General features: G+C 42.5%; 1 protein-coding gene across 2 annotated transcripts in view; it reads right to left on the reverse strand.

The window, feature by feature from the left end:
- Positions 1-944: 944 nt before the first annotated feature.
- CTH (cystathionine gamma-lyase) overlaps positions 945-24425 on the reverse strand; it is a 79987-nt gene continuing 56506 nt past the window's right edge. For both annotated transcript variants that reach the window (XM_068110733.2, XM_068110742.2), the window contains 8 exons: positions 18848-18979; positions 18417-18474; positions 13293-13370; positions 11822-11974; positions 8268-8389; positions 7316-7368; positions 7038-7176; positions 945-1259 (listed from right to left, as the gene is read on the reverse strand). In XM_068110733.2, the coding sequence (XP_067966834.1) occupies positions 1236-1259; positions 7038-7176; positions 7316-7368; positions 8268-8389; positions 11822-11974; positions 13293-13370; positions 18417-18474; positions 18848-18979 (759 nt within the window). In that variant the 3' untranslated portion in view covers positions 945-1235. The remainder of the gene's footprint in view (positions 1260-7037; positions 7177-7315; positions 7369-8267; positions 8390-11821; positions 11975-13292; positions 13371-18416; positions 18475-18847; positions 18980-24425) is intronic.

A 24425-nucleotide genomic window follows, 5' to 3' on the forward strand; every position in this document is an offset into this window, starting at 1 on the left:
AGTGCACTGGCCAAATTCCCGTGGCACGTAGTATGCTCAGAAAGACACAGTCAGTATCTCCATGTCCTTGGAACAATACCGGTCACGTACCTTAAAATCTTTGGTCCAATTCAAATTCATCAGCATACATCACCCGCCACCTTCGGCCTCGCCCCGTGACACATCTCTATCAGCCCGAATCTCAAATCCATGTCAGTGAAACACACCACAGACGAGTTCCGATTCATGTATGTACGTATGAACGGTGTATGGATGTTCAGTTTTAAAATAAACTCCAAATTTTATAATAAAGTTGTTGATAAAATATAATAAATAAAATATAATAAATAAATAATAAATAAAATAAACTTGTTGTCCCTGTTCTCTGCTGTTGTACTTGTGTGCTTCCCTCTCTCGCCCCATCTTGTCTCCCGCTCCCTTTTTTGTATGTCCGTTTTTTTTTTGTGATTGATGTTAGCTCGTACACAAGCCTCGATCTTGTATACAAAAAAAATATATATATAGAAAAAATATCTGTTTTAAAAGGAGATAAATCTTTCCTGAATGCATAATCGAGCAAAAACATGTGAACTAATTTTGATTTTATGCTTATCGTTTTTGGACGTGGAAAACAACCTCTTCGTGATATTCTTCAGAATGGAAACTGGAAATACGCATCAACACCAAATAAATACCAGAGGCGAAGCTTCATCAATAAGAACCAAACAAACAGGTGCCAATCTATTGCATCGAAATAAAAGCAAAATAAACGTCATTTGACCGGCTTCAATCCATACTTTATTTTGATTCCTTTCTTTTTTGTATAGAAAAATTGAGGCTAATGGAAGAGGTGAGTGAGTTGACAAAGGGTAGAAAGACCAAATAGTGACATCAGCCCAAAGATGGCTACAACAAAGAAGGGAATTGAGCTAAAAACGAAATGAGCAAACTCCTTTGCAAGGAACCGGATTCGATCTGGTTTTAATGGCACACAAAGACAGCTCAGTGTTCATGCTTTTAACATCACCGAAAGTGGTGTTAATTCAATTAATAAGAGTAGAGTAAAATATAATTATCCAGCTGCATTACAATCCATGGTGAGGACAAAAGACACGAAAATCATTGGTAAAAGGTTAAAAGCAGGCAAGAGGAGTCCAAAGGTCAAAGGGCATAATCCCTAAGGTAAGATTATTTGGACAAATCATGATTGTTTGAAGCAAAATATATGCATCTTCATCCCCAAGTTGAAATTGCCATTACTGGTCTTTGTTCTCTGAAAACTGCAAAACAACACCAGCACACCAAATTATAATAACACACATAATCTTTTGATTATATGTATGTATGTATGTATGTATGTATGTATGTGTGTATATATATATATATATATATATATATATATATATATATATATATATATATATATATATATATATATATATATATATATTATATATTATATATATATATATATATATTATATATTATATATATATATATATATATATATTGATATTGATATTTATATTTATATACACTACCAGTCAAAAGTTTTAGACCACCTCAATGTTTCGAGTTTTTATTGAAATTTATGCAGTTTAATGTCTCAATGTAGTCTGAAATTAAGCATAGAACAAATAAACAATTGGAGATAAAAAAAAAATCATAGAATCATTTTGTTCAACAAAATTTAATTTAAATTTTTGACTCGGCAAAGTAGCCACCTTTTGCAGATATCACCGCCGAACACACTCGTGGCATTCTTTCTACAATGGAAATCAAATATTGTTCGGGAAGTTCTTCCCAACACTGTTGTAGAAGTTCCCACAAATGTGTTGCACTTGTAGGTTGCTTTGCTTTCACCCTTCTGTCCAGTTCTTCCCAAACCAGCTCGATGGGGTTTAAGTCTGGAGACTGTGCTGGCCATTCCATGATTTGAAGCCGACCGTCTTGTTCTTTTCCTCGAAGGTAGTTTTGACATAGCCTGGAGGTGTGTTTAGGGTCATTATCTTGCTGTAGGATGAACCCCTGACCAACCAGGCGGACACCAGAGGGTATTGCATGGCGCTGCCAAATGCTGTGGTAGCCCTTTTGGTTCAGGGTGCCAGTCACTCTGTGCAAGTCGCTGACTCTGAATCCAGCAAAAGAGCCCCACACCATCACGCTTCCTCCTCCATGTTTGACAGTTGGTGTCACACACTGAGGAACCATCCTTTTGCCTACTCGACAGCATACAAAAACCCTGCATGATAAACCAAAGATTTAAAATTTTGATTCATCGGTCCATAAGACCTTCTTACAGTCTTCAGTGGTCCACTGGCGGTGCTTCATGGCCCAGGCAAGCCTCTTTTTCTTATTTTGCCATCTTAGCAATGGCTTTCTTACTGCCACTCTACCTGTCAAACCTGCAGTTCGAAGTCTTCTCTTCACAGTTGAAACTGAGACTTGCTTACTTCGACCAGTGTTAAGCTGTGCTTGAAGCTGTTGTCCTGTGAGCCGCCTATCACGCATGCTGTTGACTCTCAGAAACTTGTCTTCTGATTTTGTTGTGGGTTTGGGTCTGCCAAACCTCTTCCTGTCAGAGTTTCCTCCAGTTTCCAATATACTACTTCCTGCAGTGCAATATTGTCCAAATAATGCTTCAGAGGGTGTAATAACAGTCTGTTCCAATACTGCTTTTATACAGACAGGGGGTTTGCAATCAAGTAATCAGCAGAGGTTGGGACACCTGTAGGAATTGTTTGCATAAACTTTCAAGGCTTAATTTACTTACATTGCTGCAGAACAGCTGTAAGTTGTTAACCCATTACTTGTTCCCTGAAGAAGGCCGTTTTTTTACAATATAACTGTGCAATTTACATTATTTTCCCGTTTTTGCGAACCTAAACTTTTTCTTTAACCTCCAGCAGTTTACTGCTTACGTTTGTACCATTTCAGGTTATTCACTGGACTTGAATTGCTTAAATTTCAAGAAAAATTGGAAAAATTGAGGTGTTCTAAAACTTTTGACCGGTCGTGTATGAATGTATATATACAGTATATATATATATACAGTATATATATATATACAGTATATATATATATACAGTATATATATATATACAGTATATATATATATATATATATATTTATATATATATATATATATATATATATATATATATATATATATATATACATACATATATATACATATGTATATATATATATATATATATATATATATATATATATATATATATATATATATATATATATATATATATATATTGTTACGGACCGCGGACAAGATGTTAATTTGCCGAGCGGATGGCGCCGCGGCCCGAACCGTTTTTACAATGACTAGACCCGATTCTGAACGTTGGCCAAATCGTGCCACAGATATTCAATGAGGAAAAGACAAAGACGACGCGGATGTGAAGAAGAAGAAGACATAAAGGGTTTGAAATACGAATATGATTTATTTCTATTTACAGGACCAAAGAAACCAAGGAAGAAGGAAAGATAATAAAATAAAGACAGAAGGAATCCAGGAGACAGTGCAATGCTAGCTTACCTACAGTCTTAATTATAACCCCAGGACAAGACACACAAAACAGACTACGAGCAAACTCACACGAATGGGGATATTGCAGGCAGGAATGGAAGGACTGGAGGAGAGGAACGCTCCGCTCGAACCGGAGCACGGTCGGCCCGGAAGTCAGCAGCCGCCGCCCTTCCTCGATCGGCACGTCCAGCAGCCGCCGTCAACGCCCTTCCTCGATCGTGCGGGCTGCCGCGATACGTGCACCCTGGCGGCGTCAAAGCTGCTGGTGGAGCCAAACTGCTGGTGGAGCCAAACTACTGGTGGGGCGCAACTCTTTCTTTGCACTTCGCACTTCGCACTTGTTCTTCTGCCGTATCTCTGACTCTCCTTTCAGCGATCCTTGGTGCAACTCTTCCTTTCCACTTCTTACTTCGCACTTCTCTTGGCCTCCTTCTCATCACTCTCCTCAAAGGCTTCCGCGTGCGCTTTTTATAACCCCGCCGGCGATCAAGCCGCCGGCCTCCAGAACACGCCCATCGGTCAGCTCGCCTCGGCCCTGATTGGTCGGCACGGGCCCTCTGGCTCCACCCTTGATGACGATGGGCGGGCACGCCCAGGATTCGGCAGCTCCTCCCCCTTCTTCTCCAAGCCTACCTCGTGGCTAATGGAGTCGCGGTGAATGCAGTTGGCAATTGAGGCTTTATTAATTGAAAATGAAAGGGGATCTATCTATTTGAATTCGGTGCAATGGAGTGTCAATTAATGGAAGACACGGCCTTAACCTACATAGAATAAGGAAATAAACTACCAACAAGGAGGAAATCTATGATTGGCTAAACGTGATTGTTTATGACCTAATTACGGGACGCACTTTGACCTTTACACACAACTGGAGGAAGGAGGGTCCACAATAAAACAATTAAAAAAACACAATCCTCATATCCACTATATATATATATATATATATATATATATATATATATATATATATATATATATATATATATAGTATACAGGATCGAGGCTCGTGAAAGAGTTAACATGTGTGTATAATATTCACATTATCATTTAAATAAAATGTTAGTTCAATAATGTCTTGAATGTGTTGATATTGACTTTTGATATTCCGTTTGACCGTAGTACTCTAAACCTTTTTGGGTAGTGGTTTGTAACAATGCCCTGCAAATATTTCTCATCGTAGATCACAAAGAAACTGAGCTACAACAACAACCCTTTTGATCCACCTTACACATCCTCTTCTCCTCCCACAATAATGAATTTAAAACACATGAACATGTCGGAAAATGAGAGCTGAGAAAGCATTTGTACACACAGTGTGAATTATCGAAGCTCGTACCGTAGCCATTTTGGGAGATACCAGATAGCAATGTTAGTTTGAGAGCAAGGGTTATGTGCATCAACAATGAAAACATAGTCTGCTATCCTGGCTAGAGGAGTGGAAAAACTAAGCGTTACCAAAATATTGTCGTGTCGCCAGAGATTAAGATCCCCGAGCTGACGGATAGCCGAAACGATCTTTAACTCTGAGGCGTACTTCAAAACTCGGCGGGCTTATCTTTTCGCGTGCGTGGGAAGGTTCAAAGTCTTATCTGACCTGATTGGACGGCCAGCATGCAAGGGTTATCCAATCCCACAGACAAACGAATATACAGGCACGACAAAGAAATGCAAGAAATAATGTGTTTCATAAAAGTAAATGCAAATAACAATGAAAGGTGAGGTAAAAACGAATATCCTAATGCGAGACGTCTGCACTCTGACTCATATACAGACAGGTGGAAAAATAAAAGAAAATAAATAATGGCCTTTTGTATAGTGCTGACACATCTCTCTCAACGAGGTCGTGGAATGAAATGGCGGTTCAAGGTGGCCTAAAACCGCTTATGCGGGAACCAACAATGGCGCTCAGTCGCTCTCCGCAGCGCCACGTATGTGAGGCAATCAAGGCGGTGCTCCTCCTTCGCTCCCCACTCGGTCCGAAGAACCAAGATGCCCACGAACTGTCACCCCCACCTTCTCCTCACGGTCAAACCAGCCACAAAGGAGAACACTGCTCTTTCTCAGCACCAGCGCACCGAACCAGAACAGTCGCAGCCGAGCAACCTGAAGCACGAATTAAACTGTCTGCCACGAGGCCAAAACCAGAAGAGTAAAAAATGTGACCGTTCGTCATGCACGCCAGGACCAGAAGAGAGCGCAAGATGGCGCGACGGCATCTTTTTTCCCCTTCATCTCTCAAATCTTCGACCGCTGACGTCACACTCTGTCCAATCACCGGGCGCTACTCAATCATCCCATCGTGCCTCCACCAATCAGGAAGGCCGGGGCTTGGCCTCCTTGTTACAAGTCGTCGGGGGGCGGAGTCTAATCTCTGTTCGGGAATGTTCGGATGAAGTCGGGGTTTACTTGCCGATTGGCAAATGTGCTGGGTCTGTCGGACCTGGCGGCGTGGTGAGCGAATGAGTCCATTTCCTGGCTAGCTGAGTTTTATAAGAACATTAGGAAAAATCACAGGGAAGCAAGCACGTACAGGGGAATTTATCCTTACAGACCCTACCTAGATAGCACAACTCCACTCCTCCGTGTGGAGACACCTAAACACTTTACCAGACATTCTACCCTATTGAGATACATCAAGATGGCTTATTCTTCTTCGCGACACTCGGAGCATGCTAATTTATACGATTCTGACTTTCCTCAGGTATTTCATTGTTTACCCCAAACAAATGTAACAATATTTACCTCTCGATAGCACACAAGACTTGCTTGAAGAGAGAAGCATGTGAAAAAATAGAACTCAGCTGTTTTACGCAAGTTTTGATAGTTGTGTCAATTGCTTAGACATTCTAAACTCCAGGCAGATAGCACACTGAATCGTGGACAAACTATAGTGCAGTTATGTGTATATATTGGTCTCCTACTGCTTTCACCAGAAGTGACTATAGGTTTTCTCTGTCTCTGTCTCTGTCTCTGTCTCACCTGTGGTTTTTCAGATTTTGTTCCTTTACCCTTTAACATATTCAACTGTAACTTGCTGCATGGATATTAATTTGATAAGTTACAGAAAAAGTTTGAGTTTCAAGGCATTTTTTCAATTTTTCAGTTATGCCCCTTTTGGACTTAGAAATTATCACATCAGTCAGGAACATGTATTGCAAAGCAATTCTTGCTCTTGTTTATCATTATTTTCCCCCCATTTGCTTTACACATCGTTTATTAAACTTTTATGCATTTCCAGTACAATGTGCAATAAAGATTTTAGGCATTGGCAAAGAGTCCATTGCCTGATAGCTTCTGGGAGAAAGCTCCGAACACAAAGAAAGACGTCCAATTACATCCCAAACATTTCCTGGCTGATGTGAAAATAAAACAGCTCCGATTGACTTCAGACATCGAGAAGAGCGGATGTGACAAAGCCGTTTATCGAACTTTTTCCTGATCAATATGGGATGCACAGATGGTCATGTGGCAAATGTAACAAGATTGGCGTCGCTTTGTGGTGGTTTCTCACCGCAACATTGAGAGCATTGTCCAAATCGGCAATGAGATCCGCCTCGTCTTCCAAACCCACAGATAAACGCACAAGGGAATCTGTAATTCCCAAGGCCTCCCGTTCGGCTTCCGGCACTGAGGCATGGGTCATTATCGCTCTGAAGAACACACATGAGGGTCTACTTACAAGAAGTTGATATTGTTTGGTGAGAAAGTAAGAGAAAGATTCGACAAGTTTAACAATTGAGACTGAAATTATGGACAGAGGACAAAAACTTGGATCAAGCAGATGCTCACGGGTGTTCCGCCAGACTCTCGTAGCCTCCAAGACTCTCAGCCAGCGTGAATATCTGTCACACAAGACGTAAAGCAGGCATAACAAAAAGCATGACAATAATAATAATAATAATAATAATAATAATAATAATATGTATTTTGCTTTTTTACCACTTTTATTTCATATGGAAATATGATTGGATTTTGACTGCCCTCCTTCTCCCCAACCAACATCGTATGCCCCTTCCATCCTTACCCACACTTCTATCTCCTCTTAGCTTTCTTTCACTTCTCTTCTCACTCTTATACGACTTGAACCATTTCATTTTCTCTCCTCTATTATCATCGCGCCATTCACATCTTTTACTCAAATTCGCTTTTCTCAGTTTTGCCACGACCCCTCCACCCACTACCTGCCCCCACCCCTCAACTATCGGGGACGTCTCTTTGCGGTGGTTGTACCTCCCAACACAAGTCTGGGGCCAGATTTCCCCCATCCTGCCCTGCTGCCTGGATTTGTCAGGGCAGCGCGGTCACGGTCAGAGTGCCGGCCCTTCCCCTCTTGACTCCATCTCCTCTCTCTCTCTCTCGTTCTCTCTCTCTAACGCTGTTGTGGCCGTGACATTGTGAAGGTGGGGGTACACATTCCTGGATGTGGGGGATCTCTGGGTTGCTCCTTCAAGATCGATCGGCTGTCTCTGTGCCACGGGCTTGTTTGAGAGAACTGTCCGGGGCTATACAACAACAACAAACCCCCCTCCCCCTTTCCAAACGCACACACACATTATAAATAGATGGTCCCAAATGTAAAATATAAACTACACATGTGGTGGGCCTAATTGTTTCTATATATATGTACACATACCCTTGCATAGCCTCGGGGTTTTACAACGTGCATGTCCTTTCTTAATAAACCCCTCATGATCTCCATTTGTTTCCAAATCATTATCCCATAACCCTCTTCCATCCTCACCTTAAGGTTCGACAGGAAGGCATTAGCCTGCTTCAGCCCTCCCTTCAGATATAGAGAAAGCATGCCAGAGCTTCCACTTGTCTGTCGAGCAGAAATTTCATATTGTGGATGGTCTTCAAATGCTGAGTGAGGAGGTGAACAAAGAACAAGAACCATGGTCAACAATATGAGAATGCCCCAATACTGTACGTTATTAGCAAGGTGATCAAGAACAAACAAGCAACAACAAAAGCATATTCCTCCACAAAACTTCTCAAATTCCCAAATAATATCTTCTACTTGAAAGATCTATTTGTCATGAGGCAGGAGGGTTAAATTTGGCAAGATAGTTTAATTGAGAAAAGGAAGGAGTGGGGAATGAAGAAAAAAGGAGGGCAGGATTGGGGGAGGCAAAGGGGAAGGGAACTTGAGAGGGAGGATGATAGGGGTAATGAGAAGGAAGGGAATGAGCATATATGGTGCATATGAGGGAATTTTGGGGGAAATCAAGCGTGCCCATACCAAGCATCATTCTGACCTTTAAACTGATTTCACTCTCCATCATGAAACATCATACATGTTGTGGTGGTAGTAATAACAATAATATAATCATCATTGTTCCCTAGCAATCTGGAATGCCCACAACTGAGGAGCAAACATGGCATTGATGAGAATGTAGTCGGACAGGTCGGTAATCCAAACCACAGTAAAGCCAAAGCAATCCTTTGTACAGGAAGAGCATTTGTATATTTGTAAGACAGGACCGTAGTTCACCATCCCACTAAAGAATGGAGCCCCCATCTAATGCTAAACCCTGCCTGCACTATCTAATGCTAAACCCGCCTGCACTATCTAATGCAAAGCCGCAGAAAGACAGTTTATTGTTGGGGAGATATTGAACCCAGACTAGACAGCTCAAAGTCGAGTGTGTTAGCTCTGGGATCTCCTGCCAATCCTACATGCAACTGATGGTATGTATACAAAATGGATCAAATGTACCTCCTCAATGTGGCAACGTTTTCACATGAAGGAACTGGAATGGCACTCAGCAGAGAGCATACCTCCGCCAGGATCAACACTTTACGTATTGTATCCCACTGATAGGCCAGATCTGGATTCAGACCTGAACCAAAATTTGATCGGCTTGTTCTTATCACCTAACCAACTCATCCACCAAGTTTTGTCATAAGGCATCCACAAATTTTTGAAATATCATGTCACATATCGTTTTTGCTCCGATCACTCAATGGTGGAGAATCATTGAGGGAATTAAAAAAATTCTCATATTAGGATCCAGATTAGGATCTTCACCCAAACTGAATTGATTCTTCTTTGTCACACACCAAACCTGTCCACCAGGTTTCGTCCGAATCCATCCACAACCTTTTGAGATAATCTGTTAACAGACAGACAGAGGTGAAAACATAACCAAATTGCACCTTCGGTGGGCGGAGGTAACAATCTGAGCGATAAATGTGGTTATCTATCTATAATTCCAGTAATCTCTGTGTGTGTGTGTGTGTGTGTGTGTGTGTGTGTGTGTGTGTGTGTGTGTGTGTGTGTGTGTGTGTGTGTGTGTGTATGTGTGTATGTCTGTGTGTTTGTCTGTGACCGCTGTTTCTCGACAACCACGGGTCCGATATACTTGAAACTTGCCAGGTATATTTCTGGGGACCCGAGGATGTGCCTTTTTAAGGTTTCATATTAATCGGACAAGTAGTTACCGAGCTATGTCCAAAAAACGATTCAACCAATCAGAGAGCAGCGAGTTATCACGTGTGCCGAACGTGGCGAACAGACTCTGCCTCGGACGGCACATTTGAGAGCGTATTCATTTATTTCACGTTGGCAAACTATGTTGCCGCTATGTTGGCGTTAAACTATGTTTTAAAACTAATTAAAACTAATTTGCGATTCTTTCGCTTTCCTGCGCGTTTGTGCACGCTATGGCGATTTCTTTACCAAACTCCGCAAGCCGTTCGCTTTGGACCAAACCATTTCATGTAAATAGAGGGGGGGGATTGTCACCGTACTCGCAAGCCGTTCGCTTTGGACCAAACCATTTCATGTAAATAGAGGGGGGGGGATATAATTTTAGATATATATATAGTACGGGCATGCCCTAGTAACTTTAATTAGTGAAACTGTAACTCTTGAAAATTTCTCAAAGTATTTGTAACATTATTTGTATGAGGCTTTAGCAACTCTCATCATCCTTTTGGTTTTGGTGAGCATCTTGTTGGAATGTTTGGCCAAATTCTCTTGAAAACCAAGATGTTTATTTGTCATGAGCTTTGGCCTCAGCTCAACTCTTTGCATCAAGACAATGAGAGTTAAATATCACCATCTCTCAACTTCCCATAGGTATTCTACTCTAACAGCCAAAACTAAAGACATCCTCTCCCTACTTCCTCTACCTGATAACCTTTCCCATCTGAAATCTTAAATATAGAGGAAACTAGAAAATATAAATTGACCAAATGTGTGGATGGATAAGCCTCCGCTCATGTTAGATGTGAATCCACTGTGATGTTTGATCGCAATTGATGGAAACAGGAGAAATAAAAGGTAATATTTGAGAGGGAACGAGAGAGGAAGAGAGGGAGAAAGAGAGGGAGAGGAGGGAACTGAGGGGAGAGAGGGGGAGAGAGAAGGAGAGAGGGGGAGAGAGAAGGAGAGAGAGAGAGAGGGGGAAAAGAGAGAGAGAGAGGGGGGGGAGAGGGGAGAGAGGGGCAAAGAGGAGGAGAGAGGGGCACAGAGAGAGAGAGGGGAGATGGGGAAGAGAGGGGGAGAGAGAGGGAAAGAGAGGTGGTAGACAGAGAGAGAGAGACAAAGGGAGAGAGAGGAGGGGAGAGGAAGAGAGAGAGGGCCAAAGGGAGAGAGGGAGAGAGAGGGAGAGAGAGAGGCAAAGGGAGAGAAAGAGAGGGGGAGAGATGCAGAGGGAGAGAGGAGCAAAGAGAAAGAGGGGGGGGAGAGAAGAGGAGAGTGGGGGAGAGAGCAAGGGAGAGAGGGGTAAAGGGAGAGAGAGAGTAGAGGGGAGAGGGGAGTGAGGAGGCGAGAGGGGGACAGCGGGGGAGAGAGGGGGAGAGAGAGAAATTAAAAAAATTAATAGAAGAAAGACAATATCAGATTATTCAAACCTCAAGAGTTATGGTCTGCAAAATGATTTCTCATTAAAGGGCACATGATCTTTTACCTTTTGAAATGAGGATTACATCCATTCATCTTTGCTGTACTTGTACCACAAGTCCATACTTGTACCACATTGAGTCAAAACATCTTCAGTGGTTAACATGTTATGGCAGTGGTAAATGGTTTTCAATAAAATGACACATGAGCTATGATCTTTGACATTTGAACCCCAAATCTATTCCATTGACATTTTTATTGCAGCCCATACGTGTGCCAAGTTTGGTTGAAATCCCTTCATTGGTTCACAAGTTACGATGGTAACAAAAATTTGCTAATGGAGGGATGGACGGACAGACAAACAGAGACAAACAGATGGGCGGATGATAACCTGAAAACATAATGCTCCTGGCCTTGGGCTGTGGAGGCATAATATAATCCAGTACCTGGATGCAGGACTTTTTGAACATGACGATGAGTGGACAGAAACTTGGCCACAGCTAGGCCTGAGGCTTGGTGTTGCTTCATACGAAGTGGCAGGGTCTTCAGGCCCCGATTACAAAGAAAGCAATCAAAGGGAGAGGGGACACAACCTAGAGCTTGGGAGGGAGAAGAAAGGAGCTTGTTAAAGTAAAAGTATAATTCAGAATGAAAAGTCTAGGAATGTAGAAGGAGCTGTACACAAAATATGCGGCTCTTTTTTGGCAGTTTTTTGACATCCTACATTCATTCTACATGACATCCTACATGACATTCATCATCCCTGTGATGCACGTTGATGCTCCGCCTGACACTCACCCTAAAAAATACGTGAAACTATGAACGAGTTCAGTGCCCCCTTTTTAAAATCTCAATGAGCTTCCATTCTGAGTATTTCTTATTTAATCGGTGAAATCCGACAGCTCTGTCAATGAGATGGTGTTTCCCTTCAGCTCCCTCCAAATTCTACACACTACTTTTTTTTCTTTTTTTTTCTTTTTTTTGTATACAGAGTCGAGGCTCGTGAAAGAGCTAACATTTATCAAACAAACAAAACAAACAAACAAGCAAACAAAGTATATAAAAAGGGGAGCGGTCGACAAGATGGGGAGAGAAGGGGAGGAAGCACACAAACACAACATTTGAGAGCAGGGACATCGGGAGATGTGTGGGAGGGAGAGGGCCTGGGGGGAGGCAGGATAGGTAGAAAACGAAAGGACACCAAGGACTTCCAGGAAAGAAGTCGGCACCTCAAAAAATTGTAGGATTTGGGGTGAAATTAGCGGGGGTAGAAAAGATCAAGGTTTTGGATGGGGGAAGATAAGAGATGGTGGTGAACAGCTGTTCTAAAGACCTGGAGGGAGGAGTGGGATTGAAGAGAGTGAGGGAGTTTGTTTCAGAGGCGGGAGAGAAGGGGAAGGAGAGAGTGAAGGTGAGCAGAGAGTCTTGATTTTGGCAGTTTAACCATAAGAGGGTTGCAGGCAGATCTTGTGCGACCTGTAGGAATATTTGGGGGACAGAGCCCAGAGAGAGCTGGGGGAGCAAGACCGGAGAGGAGTCGGTAGAAGACGGAAAGACCACCAACCTGCCTGCGGTGAGTGAGTGAAAGACCCTTGGAGTTAGCTTCATCGCGGGAGATTCCAATGATTCTGAACGCTTTGGTTTCAACAGCGTGAAGACGAGCTAGGTGAGAGGCAGGAGCACCAGCCCAGAGGGGAGAGCAGTACTCCTTGTTGAACTTCCTGCTTTCTCCTTTTCGGAAATGCCCTCTCGTAGCTCGAACTTTGTGACGTTCTGAGAAAAGCCCTCCCACCCACAAAGTGTCACGTATTTTGTGTACGGCCCCGGAAGAAAATCAAGGGCAGAATATATGAATGAAAGAAAAAGACAATACGGAACAGGAAAACAAAGTAAACACACAACACAACACTTGCATACCATTCTGCAGAAATTTTAAACGATCATACAGATCTTTTCTGTTTGTGGACAGCAGTCCCATAACAACATCCGAGTGGCCTGGGGGAGGGAGGGGAGATGACAGGCAGTGAGATGGAACAAAACTCCGACCTGAAATGATAAATAAGCAGCTCTTGCTGTAAAATCGCAAACAAGCACATGGTATGAAATAGTGTTAAAACTAATGCTCAACACAAATAAACATTGTTTCTGCCACGACATAAGTTGCCTTTCCCACAATTCATTACGTTTCCGCTCAGGTGATTAGGTAGCTTTTCACTACGAACAGCATTTCCAGATAATGGAATTCAACCTGTTGTTTTATCTAGGGGGACATTTTTGAGTTTTCTTCAGTTCGGGCTCAGAAGTACTTGTGCTTGTGCAGTGTGCCCTGTGCACCTCCTTTCCCAACACTAAGGAAAGGCTCACCAACTTGTATTTCTGGCCTTCAAGGCCATCCAGAACCAAGTTGAGTAAATAAGAAATGTGTGCAATGGTGAAAGCTAGCTCCATACAAAGTTGCATTACGATTGGATGGAAAATACAGCCTGCATTCCAAAAATTCCGTTTTCTGAAGGCATGGGTTGTAGTGTTTACCGGAGCAGCAATTATTTATATTTCTGGATAATATAATTTTTTTAGAGATTCTTCACCATTCAGAGATTGGGCCAAAACAATGGGTAGCACAAATTTCTCAAAGAGTTATGGACGGATTCGGACGGAACTTGGTGGACAGGTTCGGTGTGTGACAATGAATAAATGCTTCGACTTTGGCAAAGATCCGGAGCCAGATATGACATTTTTAAAAAGGGATTCATCACTGAGTGTCATTGTAGCTCGCTTCTAAATCAGTTTTCTCCAAAACAGCTTGAGCAATTGACACAAAACCTTCACCATAGGAGAGCCTTCCCATGGAAAAAATTCGAACAAATTTACATGATTATTGGATGACAAATGCGGCCAGCAGTCCAAAAAATTCGGTTTTCTGCAGGCAAGGTATGCAGGGTGTTTCACGTATCAGGAACAAACGGCCTCAGCCAAATCATTATGACGAGCAGGTGCCCACGGAAATTCTGATTGATAGAAAATGTGATTTCAAGTCCTCCACCCCTCCCCCCCCCGCCCCCTGCTGACTCTATACCCCCCCCCCCCCTCCTGCCAACACCCCAACTCTCTATCCTCCCTTCCCAACCCAAAGTCCTTAATTCGCCACCCGCCCCCCAACCTTGTCGACAAAACCCAAGTCCGCAACCCGTTCTCCCAACCCCTCCCCCCACCCCAAGCCTCAACCCTCTTCTGTCCCCTACTTCCCCTTTCTTCTTCAAGTCCTCAACTCTCACCCTCCCAACCCGAAGTCCAAAAACTCCCCCTTCAAACCCCAAGTCCTCAACTCCCCCCTAAAAGCCCCAAGCCCTCAACTCCACCTCACAATCCCAAGTCCTCAACTCCCCGTCCCAATACCTCAACCAACTTCTCCCAACTCTCTGTCCTCCCCTTCCCCTTTCTTCTTGTACTAAATAATGTTCCCATTCCCATTCATGAAGATCAACATTAAAAGTAAATATTGACGGAATGTTAGATTCACAATCTCTTCCCCCTTTCTTCCAGCTCTTAACAACATTGCCATTTGTTAAGAGCAACGTTTAAATTAAATAATGATGAAACAGCGTTTAATTCACAATCTCGCAGGATTCCACCATCTCGCAATTCTTCAGTAAAAATAGCGATCAAGTAAGCTAAATGATAAAAAAAAATACATACCAGGTAAGCTAAATGATAAAATAAAAAAAACATACAAGGTAAGCTAAATGATTAAAAAAAAAAAACATACAAGGTAAGCTAAATGATAAAAAAAAATACATACAAGGTAAGTTAAATGATAAAATATACAAACAAGGTGAGCTAAACGATAAAAAAAAATACATACAAGGGAAGCGAAATGATAAAATATACAAACAAGGTGAGCTAAACGATAAAAAAATATATATACAAGTTAAGCGAAATGATAAAAAAAAATACAAACAATGTAAGCTAGATGATTTAAAAAAAATACAAACAAGGTGAGCTAAACGATAAAAAAAATACAAAGAATGTAAGCTAAATGATAAAAAAAAAATACAAACAATGTAAGCTAAATGATAAAAAAAAAATACAAACAATGTAAGCTAAACGATAAAATATACAAACAAGGTAAGCTAAATGATAAAAAAAAATACAAACAATGTAAGCTAAACGATAAAATATACAAACAAGGTAAGCTAAATGATAAAAAAAAAATACAAACAATGTAAGCTAAACGATAAAATATACAAACAAGGTAAGCTAAACGATAAAAAAAATACAAAGAATGTAAGCTAAATGATAAAAAAAAAATACAAACAATGTAAGCTAAATGATAAAAAAAAAATACAAACAAGGTGAGCTAAACGATAAAATATACAAACAAGGTAAGCTAAATGATAAAAAAAAAAAATACAAAGTAAGCTAAATGATTTTTAAAAAATACAAACAAGGTAAGCTAAATGATAACAAAATACAAACAAGGTAAGCTAAATGAAAAAAAAAAATACATACAAGGTAAGTTAAATGATAAAATATACAAACAAGGTGAGCTAAACGATAAAAAAAAATACATACAAGGGAAGCGAAATGATAAAATATACAAACAAGGTGAGCTAAACGATAAAAAAATATATATACAAGTTAAGCGAAATGATAAAAAAAAATACAAACAATGTAAGCTAGATGATTTAAAAAAAATACAAACAAGGTGAGCTAAACGATAAAAAAAATACAAAGAATGTAAGCTAAATGATAAAAAAAAAATACAAACAATGTAAGCTAAATGATAAAAAAAAAATACAAACAAGGTGAGCTAAACGATAAAATATACAAACAAGGTAAGCTAAATGATAAAAAAAAAAAATACAAAGTAAGCTAAATGATTTTTAAAAAATACAAACAAGGTAAGCTAAATGATAACAAAATACAAACAAGGTAAGCTAAATGAAAAAAAAAAAATACAAACAAGGTGAGCTAAATGATAAAAAAAAAAATACAAACAAGGTGAGCTAAATGATAAAAAAAAATACAAACAAGGTAAGCTAAATGATAAAAAAATACAAACAAGGTAAGCAAAATGATTTTTAAAAATACAAACAAGGTAAGCTAAATGATAAAAAAAAATACATACAAGGTAAGCAAAATGATTTTAAAAAATACAAACAAGGTAAACTAAATGATAAAAAAAATACAAACAAGGTAAGCTAAATGATAAAAAAAATACAAACAAGTTAAGCAAAATGATTAAAAAAAATACAAACAAGGTCATGTGTAATGGTAAACATAATATACAACCAGAACTCCTCGGATAAGGACCTTTCAAATTATATGGGTTTAAGGTCCTTTCTCAAGTAGTTTAAGATAAAAATTGTCAGAAAGAAACAAACAGAATGAAAAATCGGTCAGAGACCGAGGACTTGCCGGAATATACTTTTTTTATCGGCCATTTTGGACAAATATGGCGGCCGAACCACGTGACCGATGACGTCATCATTATTTGTTTGCTATCATCTATTTTGTCATCATTATCTAAACTAATTTATTCCTCTCCTTCGAATTATCGAATTATCAAACCCTCTCCTTCGACAAATACACTAAACAGATCACAAAGACAGCCTTCTTTCACCTGAAAAACATCGCCCGTCTCCGTCCATCCCTCTCCTCCGTGGCTGCAGAAACCCTCATCCACGCCTTCATCACTTCCCGTCTGGACTACTGCAATAGCCTCCTTTATGGTTCACCCTCAACAATCACCAATAAACTCCAATACATTCAGAACTCCACTGCCCGTCTACTCACCCATTCCCGGACCCGTGACCACATCACCCCCGTCCTTTATAAGCTTCACTGGCTCCCCATCTCCCAGAGAATCAAGTACAAAATCCTCCTCTTGACCTACAAAGCCCTCCATAACCTGGCCCCATCCTACCTGGCTGACCTCCTCTCCAGACACACTCCCACCCGCAACCTCCGCTCTGCTGGTACCAACCTCCTGACCCCCCCCCCCCCATCCGGACCAAATTTAGATCCTGGGGGGACAGGGCCTTCTCCATCGCTGCTCCCACCCTCTGGAACTCGCTACCTCACACCATCAGAGACTCCTCCTCACTCACCACATTCAAAACATCACTCAAGACCCACCTGTTCAACACTGCATTCAACATTTAACCCACAGCATCTAACCCCTGACTATCTCCTCTCCTTCTCCCTCCTTTGTGCTTTGAATATTTCCCTATTGATTCTTCCTTTTTTGCAATTGTTTTTATGTTTTGCTATGCATTATGTTTTGCACTCTGTCAAAGCGTCTTTGGGCTTCCTGAAAAGCGCTATATAAAATAAATGCATTATTATTATTATTATTATTATTCCTAGATTATGCTCAAGAAATTTCATCTTGATCGGATGAAGTTTTGTACTTGTCGAATTATGACGTCATAATGGACGCACCTATGACATCATCATTAACATATTTTATTCCCCATGGAGAGTTCTTTACAATGAGCGATGTCTCAATTTTTTCTATTCAGCACTTTCAGAGATAAAGAGGTGCATAATTTTTGGGTTTTTCAAAGATGGCGGCCGAACCACGTGACCGATGACGTCATCAATTGGGCACAGTCTATTCCCGGGCAAGACAAATATATATGTAAAGTTTGGCGATTCTACGTGCAACGGTGTAGACGTAGTGCTGCGCAGACAGACAGACAGACAGACAAACCAACCGATCAACATACTTGCCGGAATCTTTTCCGGCAAGTAATAAGGCTTCTATTATTACGATTATTTGTGTGTGCTTTATCATTAATAAATGCTGGACATCAGGTAACGAAACAATACGTACCGTTTATTAAAGTCATATGACTCAGCTGGGGTTTGAACGGCCAATATCGTGGACTCAGAGCAAATGCTCCAAACATTGCACCAGCAAGTCTGGTTTTTCTTTTGAATACTTTCTTCCTATGAATTAGTGTGGTTGCCATTGCTTGTGAGGGACCAAGGCATAGCATGCAAGCAAGATTGATAACGAAAAAGAGTATGTCTTACCATTGATATACTTCGTGGCTGAGTTCATGCAGACATCTGCACCCAATGCAAGAGGCCTCTAGCAAACAAATAAAAACAACATGAATGAAAGTTCTCATGGTAAAATGGAAGAGTTTCACTCCATCAATGCATGGGTCTCACACATAATATAACTCAGGACGCATAATATAACACACACACACACACACACACACACACATATATATATATATATATATATATATATATATATATATATGTATGTATATATATATATATATAGATATATATACACATGTGCGTGTGTGTGCATATACACACATAATAGAATCTCAATAGACGAGGCTGCTGGTTAAATTTCAAAAATACCGGTATGTGGATTTACATTGAAAATCGGTTTGCGATATGGCTTGAAAGCATGGAGATATAAAGAAGAGACACACGAGGCTCACCTGAAAATAGGGCGACATGAATGTATTATCAACAACCATAAAAGCAGAGCTGGCCGAGTGAATAGCGGAAGCACAGGCCTCAATGTCTGTCACCTCCATCATTGGGTTTGATGGTGTCTCAACCCACACCAGCTGAGATATAGAAATACATTACAAACCACATCTCTTTAAATATACAAGGATACTTGTACGTAATGCAAGGGGTACTTGTAAATAAAGTATCCTCACACCAAAGATTACTTACATTTCATGATTACCTCCGCGACCAAAGGTGGACGGAGGTTATGTTTTCACCATTGTCTATCCGTTTGTGAACAAAATATCTCAAACAGTTGTGCACGGATTCGGACGAAATTTTGCAGAGATGTAGCGTATGTGACAAGGACGAAAGGATTAGATTTTGGTGAAGATCCGGATTCGGATCCGGCCACTAGAATTTTTAAGTGATCTATATTATAATAGCCGTAGATAATAATAATAATAATTCATTTATTTTGTATAGCGCTTTTCATGAAGCCCAAAGGCGCTTTGACAGAGTGCAAAACATAATGCATAACAAAACATGAAAACAACAATTGCAAAAAGACAAGAATCAATAGGGAAATATTTAAAGCAAAAGGAGGGAGAAGGAGAAGAGATAGTCAGGGGTTAAATGCTGTGGATTGAATGTTGAATGCAGTGCTGAACAGGTGGGTCTTGAGTGATGTGTTGAATGTGGTGAGTGAGGAGGAGTCTCTGATGGTGTGAGGTAGTGAGTTCCAGAGGGTGGGAGCAGCGATGGAGAAGGCCCTGTCCCCCCAGGATCTGAATTTGGTCCGGATGGGGGGGGGGGTCAGGAGGTTGGTACCAGCAGAGCGGAGGTTGCGGGTGGGAGTGTGTCTGGAGAGGAGGTCAGCCAGGTAGGATGGGGCCAGGTTATGGAGGGCTTTGTAGGTCAAGAGGAGGATTTTGTACTGGATTCTCTGGGAGATGGGGAGCCAGTGAAGCTTGTAAAGGACGGGGGTGATGTGGTCAAGGGTCCGGGAATGGGTGAGTAGACGGGCAACGGAGTTCTGAATGTATTGGAGTTTATTGGTGATTGTTGAGGGTGAACCATAGAGGAGGCTATTGCAGTAGTCCAGACGGGAGGTGATGAAGGCGTGGATGAGGGTTTCTGCAGCCGTGGAGGAGAGGGATGAGCGGAGACGGGCGATGTTTTTCAGGTGAAAGAAGGCTGTCTTTGTGATCTGTTTAGTGTATTTGTCGAAGGAGAGGGTTTGGTCAAAGATGACGCCAAGATTCCGGATGAGAGGGGAGGTGGATACTGGGATACCGTCGATGTTGAGGGCAAAGTTATGGGTGGATTTTGTGAGCGTTTTTGGGCCAATGATGATTATTTCAGATTTATCACAGTTAAGTTTGAGGAAGTTGATTTGAAGCCAGGATTTTATTTCAGAGATGCAGTTTGTCAGGATAGAGTGGGTGTCGGTGGAGACGGACTTGGTGGAGATGAAAAGCTGGATGTCATCGGCGAAGCAGTGGAATTGGAGACCATGACGGCGGATTAAGTGACCGAGGGGGGACAGGTAAAGGATGAAGAGGAGGGGGTCAAGAACTGAACCTTGGGGGACACCTTGGGGGAGGGGAGCAGTGGGGGATTTGCAGTTATTGATGGAGATGAACTGGCGTCTGTCAGAGAGGTATGATTTAATCCAAGAGAGGGCAGTGCCGGTAACGTTAAAGGTGGATTCAAGTCGGGTGAGGAGGATGGTGTGATCGATGGTGTCAAAGGCAGCGCTGAGGTCGAGGAGGACGAGAATGTTGAGGTTGCCAGCGTCAGAGGAGAGGAGAAGGTCGTTGGTGATTTTGAGGAGAGCAGTTTCAGTACTGGGGTTGGAGTGGAATCCGGATTGGAATGTTTCATACAGGTTATTGGCAGAGAGGTGATGTTTGAGTTGAGTGGCTACAGCGCGTTCCAAAACCTTTGACAGAAAGGGTAGGTTGGAGATGGGTCTGAAGTTATTTAGGGTGTCAGGGTTTAGACCAGGTTTTTTTAGAATGGGGGTAACAGCAGCAATTTTGAGGGATGGTGGGATGATGCCTGTAGACAGGGAGGACTTTATTGTTGCAATGATAAGTGGAGAGAGAGCAGGGAGGGAGGCCTTGACAAAGCTGGAGGGGATGGGGTCAAGAGTGCAAGTGGCAGTTTTCATTCCTATGAGGAGTTCAGAGAGGTCAGTAGGGGAGACCGGGGAGAATTGAGACAGGGGAAGGCAGGATAAGGGGGGGCAGGTGGTTGGAGGGGGAGCGGGTGCGGCGGTGGTCAAGCTGTTGTAGATGTTGTCAATTTTGCGTTAGAAGAAAGAAAGGAAGGAGATGCAGTTGTCTACTGTGAATGACTGGGTGGTGGTGTCCAGGGGGCGGAGGAGTTTGTTTATTGTCGAGAAGAGTGCTTTTGGGTTTCCGGAGCCAGAGTGGATAATTTGAGAGTAGTAGGCGGAGCGGGCGTGGGAGAGGGCATCTTTGTAGTGTTGTAGGTGGTCCTTGTAGGCTTGGGAGTGAACTGTGAGACCTGTTTTATTGCGGAGTCTTTCAAGTTGGCGAGCACGAGTTTTCATCAGGCGGAGTTCTGGGGTAAACCAGGGAGCAGAATGGGTGAAAGAAACTGTTTTGGTTTTTACAGGCGCAAGCTGGTCAAGGCAGGAGGAGAGAGTGTGGTTGTAGTAGTCAGTGAGGTCGGAAGGGGTGTGGAGGTCAATGAAGGGAGAAGTGGACATTTTTTCAGAGAGGGTGGATGAGAATGAGGTAGGTGAAAGAGCGTTTAGCTTCCGGAAGTTGATAGTGCGATAATGTCTTGGTGTTGGGGTGGGGATGTTGATGGTCATAGTGATGGCTAAGTGGTCAGAGAGGGTGAGGTCGGAGCCAGAGAGATGGTGCAAAATTAATCCAGTGGAGCAGACAAGGTCCAAAATGTGACCACGGATATGCGTAGGAAAGTTGACATGTTGAGTGAGGTTAAAGCAAGTGAGTAAATCAGTGAAGTCAGTGGTTATTGTGGAGTCAGTGGAGTCCATGTGGATATTGAAATCACCAAGGAGGAGGATTGAGGGGGAGAGGGAACATAGCTGGGTCAGAAAGTAGGAGAGGTCAGACAGGAATAATGGGTGTGGTTTGGGAGGGCGGTAGACGACAGCCATGACTGACTGCGTGCGACCAGAGAGTTTAAAAGCCAGGTGTTCAAAGGATGAGGATGAGGCGATGGGGATGAGGCTGGTCCTGATGTCTTGACGGTGGATAACGGCAATTCCACCACCTCGGCCCTCCGAGCATGGTTTATTGACGTAGGAATATCCATTGGGTGTGGTGAGGTTGAGCGTGTAGTAGTCCAGTGGTTGTTGCCAGGTTTCGGTGAGAGAGAGAAAGTCCAGTTTGTTATCCAGGATGTAGTCGTTGAGGATGAGGCATTTGTTGTTGAGGGACCGGGTGTTGAACAGGGTGAGCTTGATGTTGTTTTGAACAGCGGGGATGAATTCAGGTGATTTAGCCAGGGTTCGCAGGCAGGAGGTGCGATTTTGTGCGTTGCCGTGATTAGGTGCGCTGGGACGATGAGTGGGAGTGCGCTGAGCCGACCAGAGGACGGGGATGGAGTGACCTGATTGTACATATACAAACTTACGACCGGAGCCACGGTGAATGTACCTGCGTTGTCGAAGGAGTCCATTTGATTTGATGGCAGAGATGCATGATGGGGTGGAGCAGGTATTGAGCAGAAGGAGCCTTGCGGCGGTGTACTGCAGAGCCATGCCAGGCAGGAGCGGAGAGGCGAGCACGAGGCCAAGGTTGAGGAGGTGAAACAATGGTCCCAACCCACGGGAGCAGGCCCAAGGAAACGAAGGAGACGAAGGAGCCAGGTAGGTGAAGCCAGGAGCAGAGTCGGGACCAAGCAGAGGGCAGACAGGAGCAAAGAGACGATCACGAGGCCAAGGTTGATCACGGCAAAGCGGGAAATGCAGCGGCAATCAACCGCCGCCGCTACAAATCAAGATCACGGCGGGAAAACCGCCGCCACACCGCTGCGAAGGACACAACCCACGAGAGCGTGCCCGAGGAAACAGCGAGCAGGCGAAGGAGCCGGGTAGGCGAAGCAGGGAGCAGATCCGGGACTATGCGGAGGGCAGACTCAATGGCCAAAAAATCCGCATGACCACCAAAAAAGTAAGCCACAGACAGTGGCCCAGTCGAAGAAGCGGCGAGCATGTGACGCCTGCGTCCTCTTCAGACCGGACCGGAAGCGGTATGATTCTGTCTGTCTGTCTGTCTGTCTGTTGGGTGTCTGTCTGTTGGGTGTCTGTCCGGGGTGTGGCTTACTCGGTTTGCAGAGTAGCTCCACCCATAGCTCCACCCATTCTGGGAGTGCTTTCATATAATTATAAACAAATATCCACCATTTTATTAACTCGCATAGCTTTGAGGCCTGTTTTGTAGGCCCGTGGTGTCTTGCTCTCTCTCCCAGTTTTATTTCAAATCAAATTCGATATACCATTTCATTTTTCACAGTCGCTAACATAGTTTTAGACTCGGTTGAAAAAAAACGGGAAGAAAATCCAATGAAAGTTGCCGTTTATAGAACGAAATTAATTCTCAAACGCCTGTAACTTCAAGGCCATTGAGTCTCTCTCACGCCTTTATCTCCAATCTAACTCGCCATATGATTTCATTTTTATCGATGGTTTTAGACTCTGTGTCAGCAATAATTGAGAACATTCCACACATGCGGGAAAATGCAGAGATATATTTTTTAAAATCGCGTCATGATGTATCATACACCGCCCAACATGACACCGACGGCAACGTGTCGATATATATTTAAAATTCGCTTTTGCTTTTCCGTTAAGATATATTACTTTTTCGTTTGATGACAGTCGTCACAAAAACGTCAACAATGATGCCGACATATATTTCTTCGTTTTTATTTCATTCAACATTATTATCCGGAAGTAAAATATGTTTCAGGAAATTACCGAGAGATATTTCTTCGTTTTTTTTATTAGTTATGTGCGCATACACTTTAAATAGGTTTATTTGAAATCTTTAATTTTCCACAATATAATTTACTTGCCATTTGTCGTTTGATGATTACGAGACACTTCCTCTTGAGGATCGCGACAATTCATGCGCTGCGTGGAAACTTCTATTTCCAAAATGAATGAGACGCTCGATGAAGAACGCAGACTTGAACAGGATGCAGCAAGAAAACGAATGAGACGGGCGAACGAGTCCATCGACGAACGTCTATGCAAACTTGCGGGGTCACCCGTGGGAATCCCACGGGCATGGATGTGTGTGACATTTCGACATATTGAGTTAGATGCTGCACATTCATTTTTACAAAATGGTTACTGGCAAGTCATCAGATCCAGAAATGGTGTAATGAACACAATTTATTTACGCGCAAGCAAGAAAGCAAGACGGCCCGATTTCCGATTCCGACGGGCCGACGGGCGAGACGGGCCGATTTGGAGCAAGAAAAAGAACGAGACGGGAGAAAAACGAGAGAAACGAGACGGGGAAAGCCGATTGGAGAGGCGAGTGAGGAGCG

This window comes from Myxine glutinosa, chromosome 1, assembly GCF_964187855.1.
Source record: "Myxine glutinosa chromosome 1, kmMyxGlut1.1, whole genome shotgun sequence".
Taxonomy (NCBI): Eukaryota; Metazoa; Chordata; class Myxini; order Myxiniformes; family Myxinidae; genus Myxine; species Myxine glutinosa.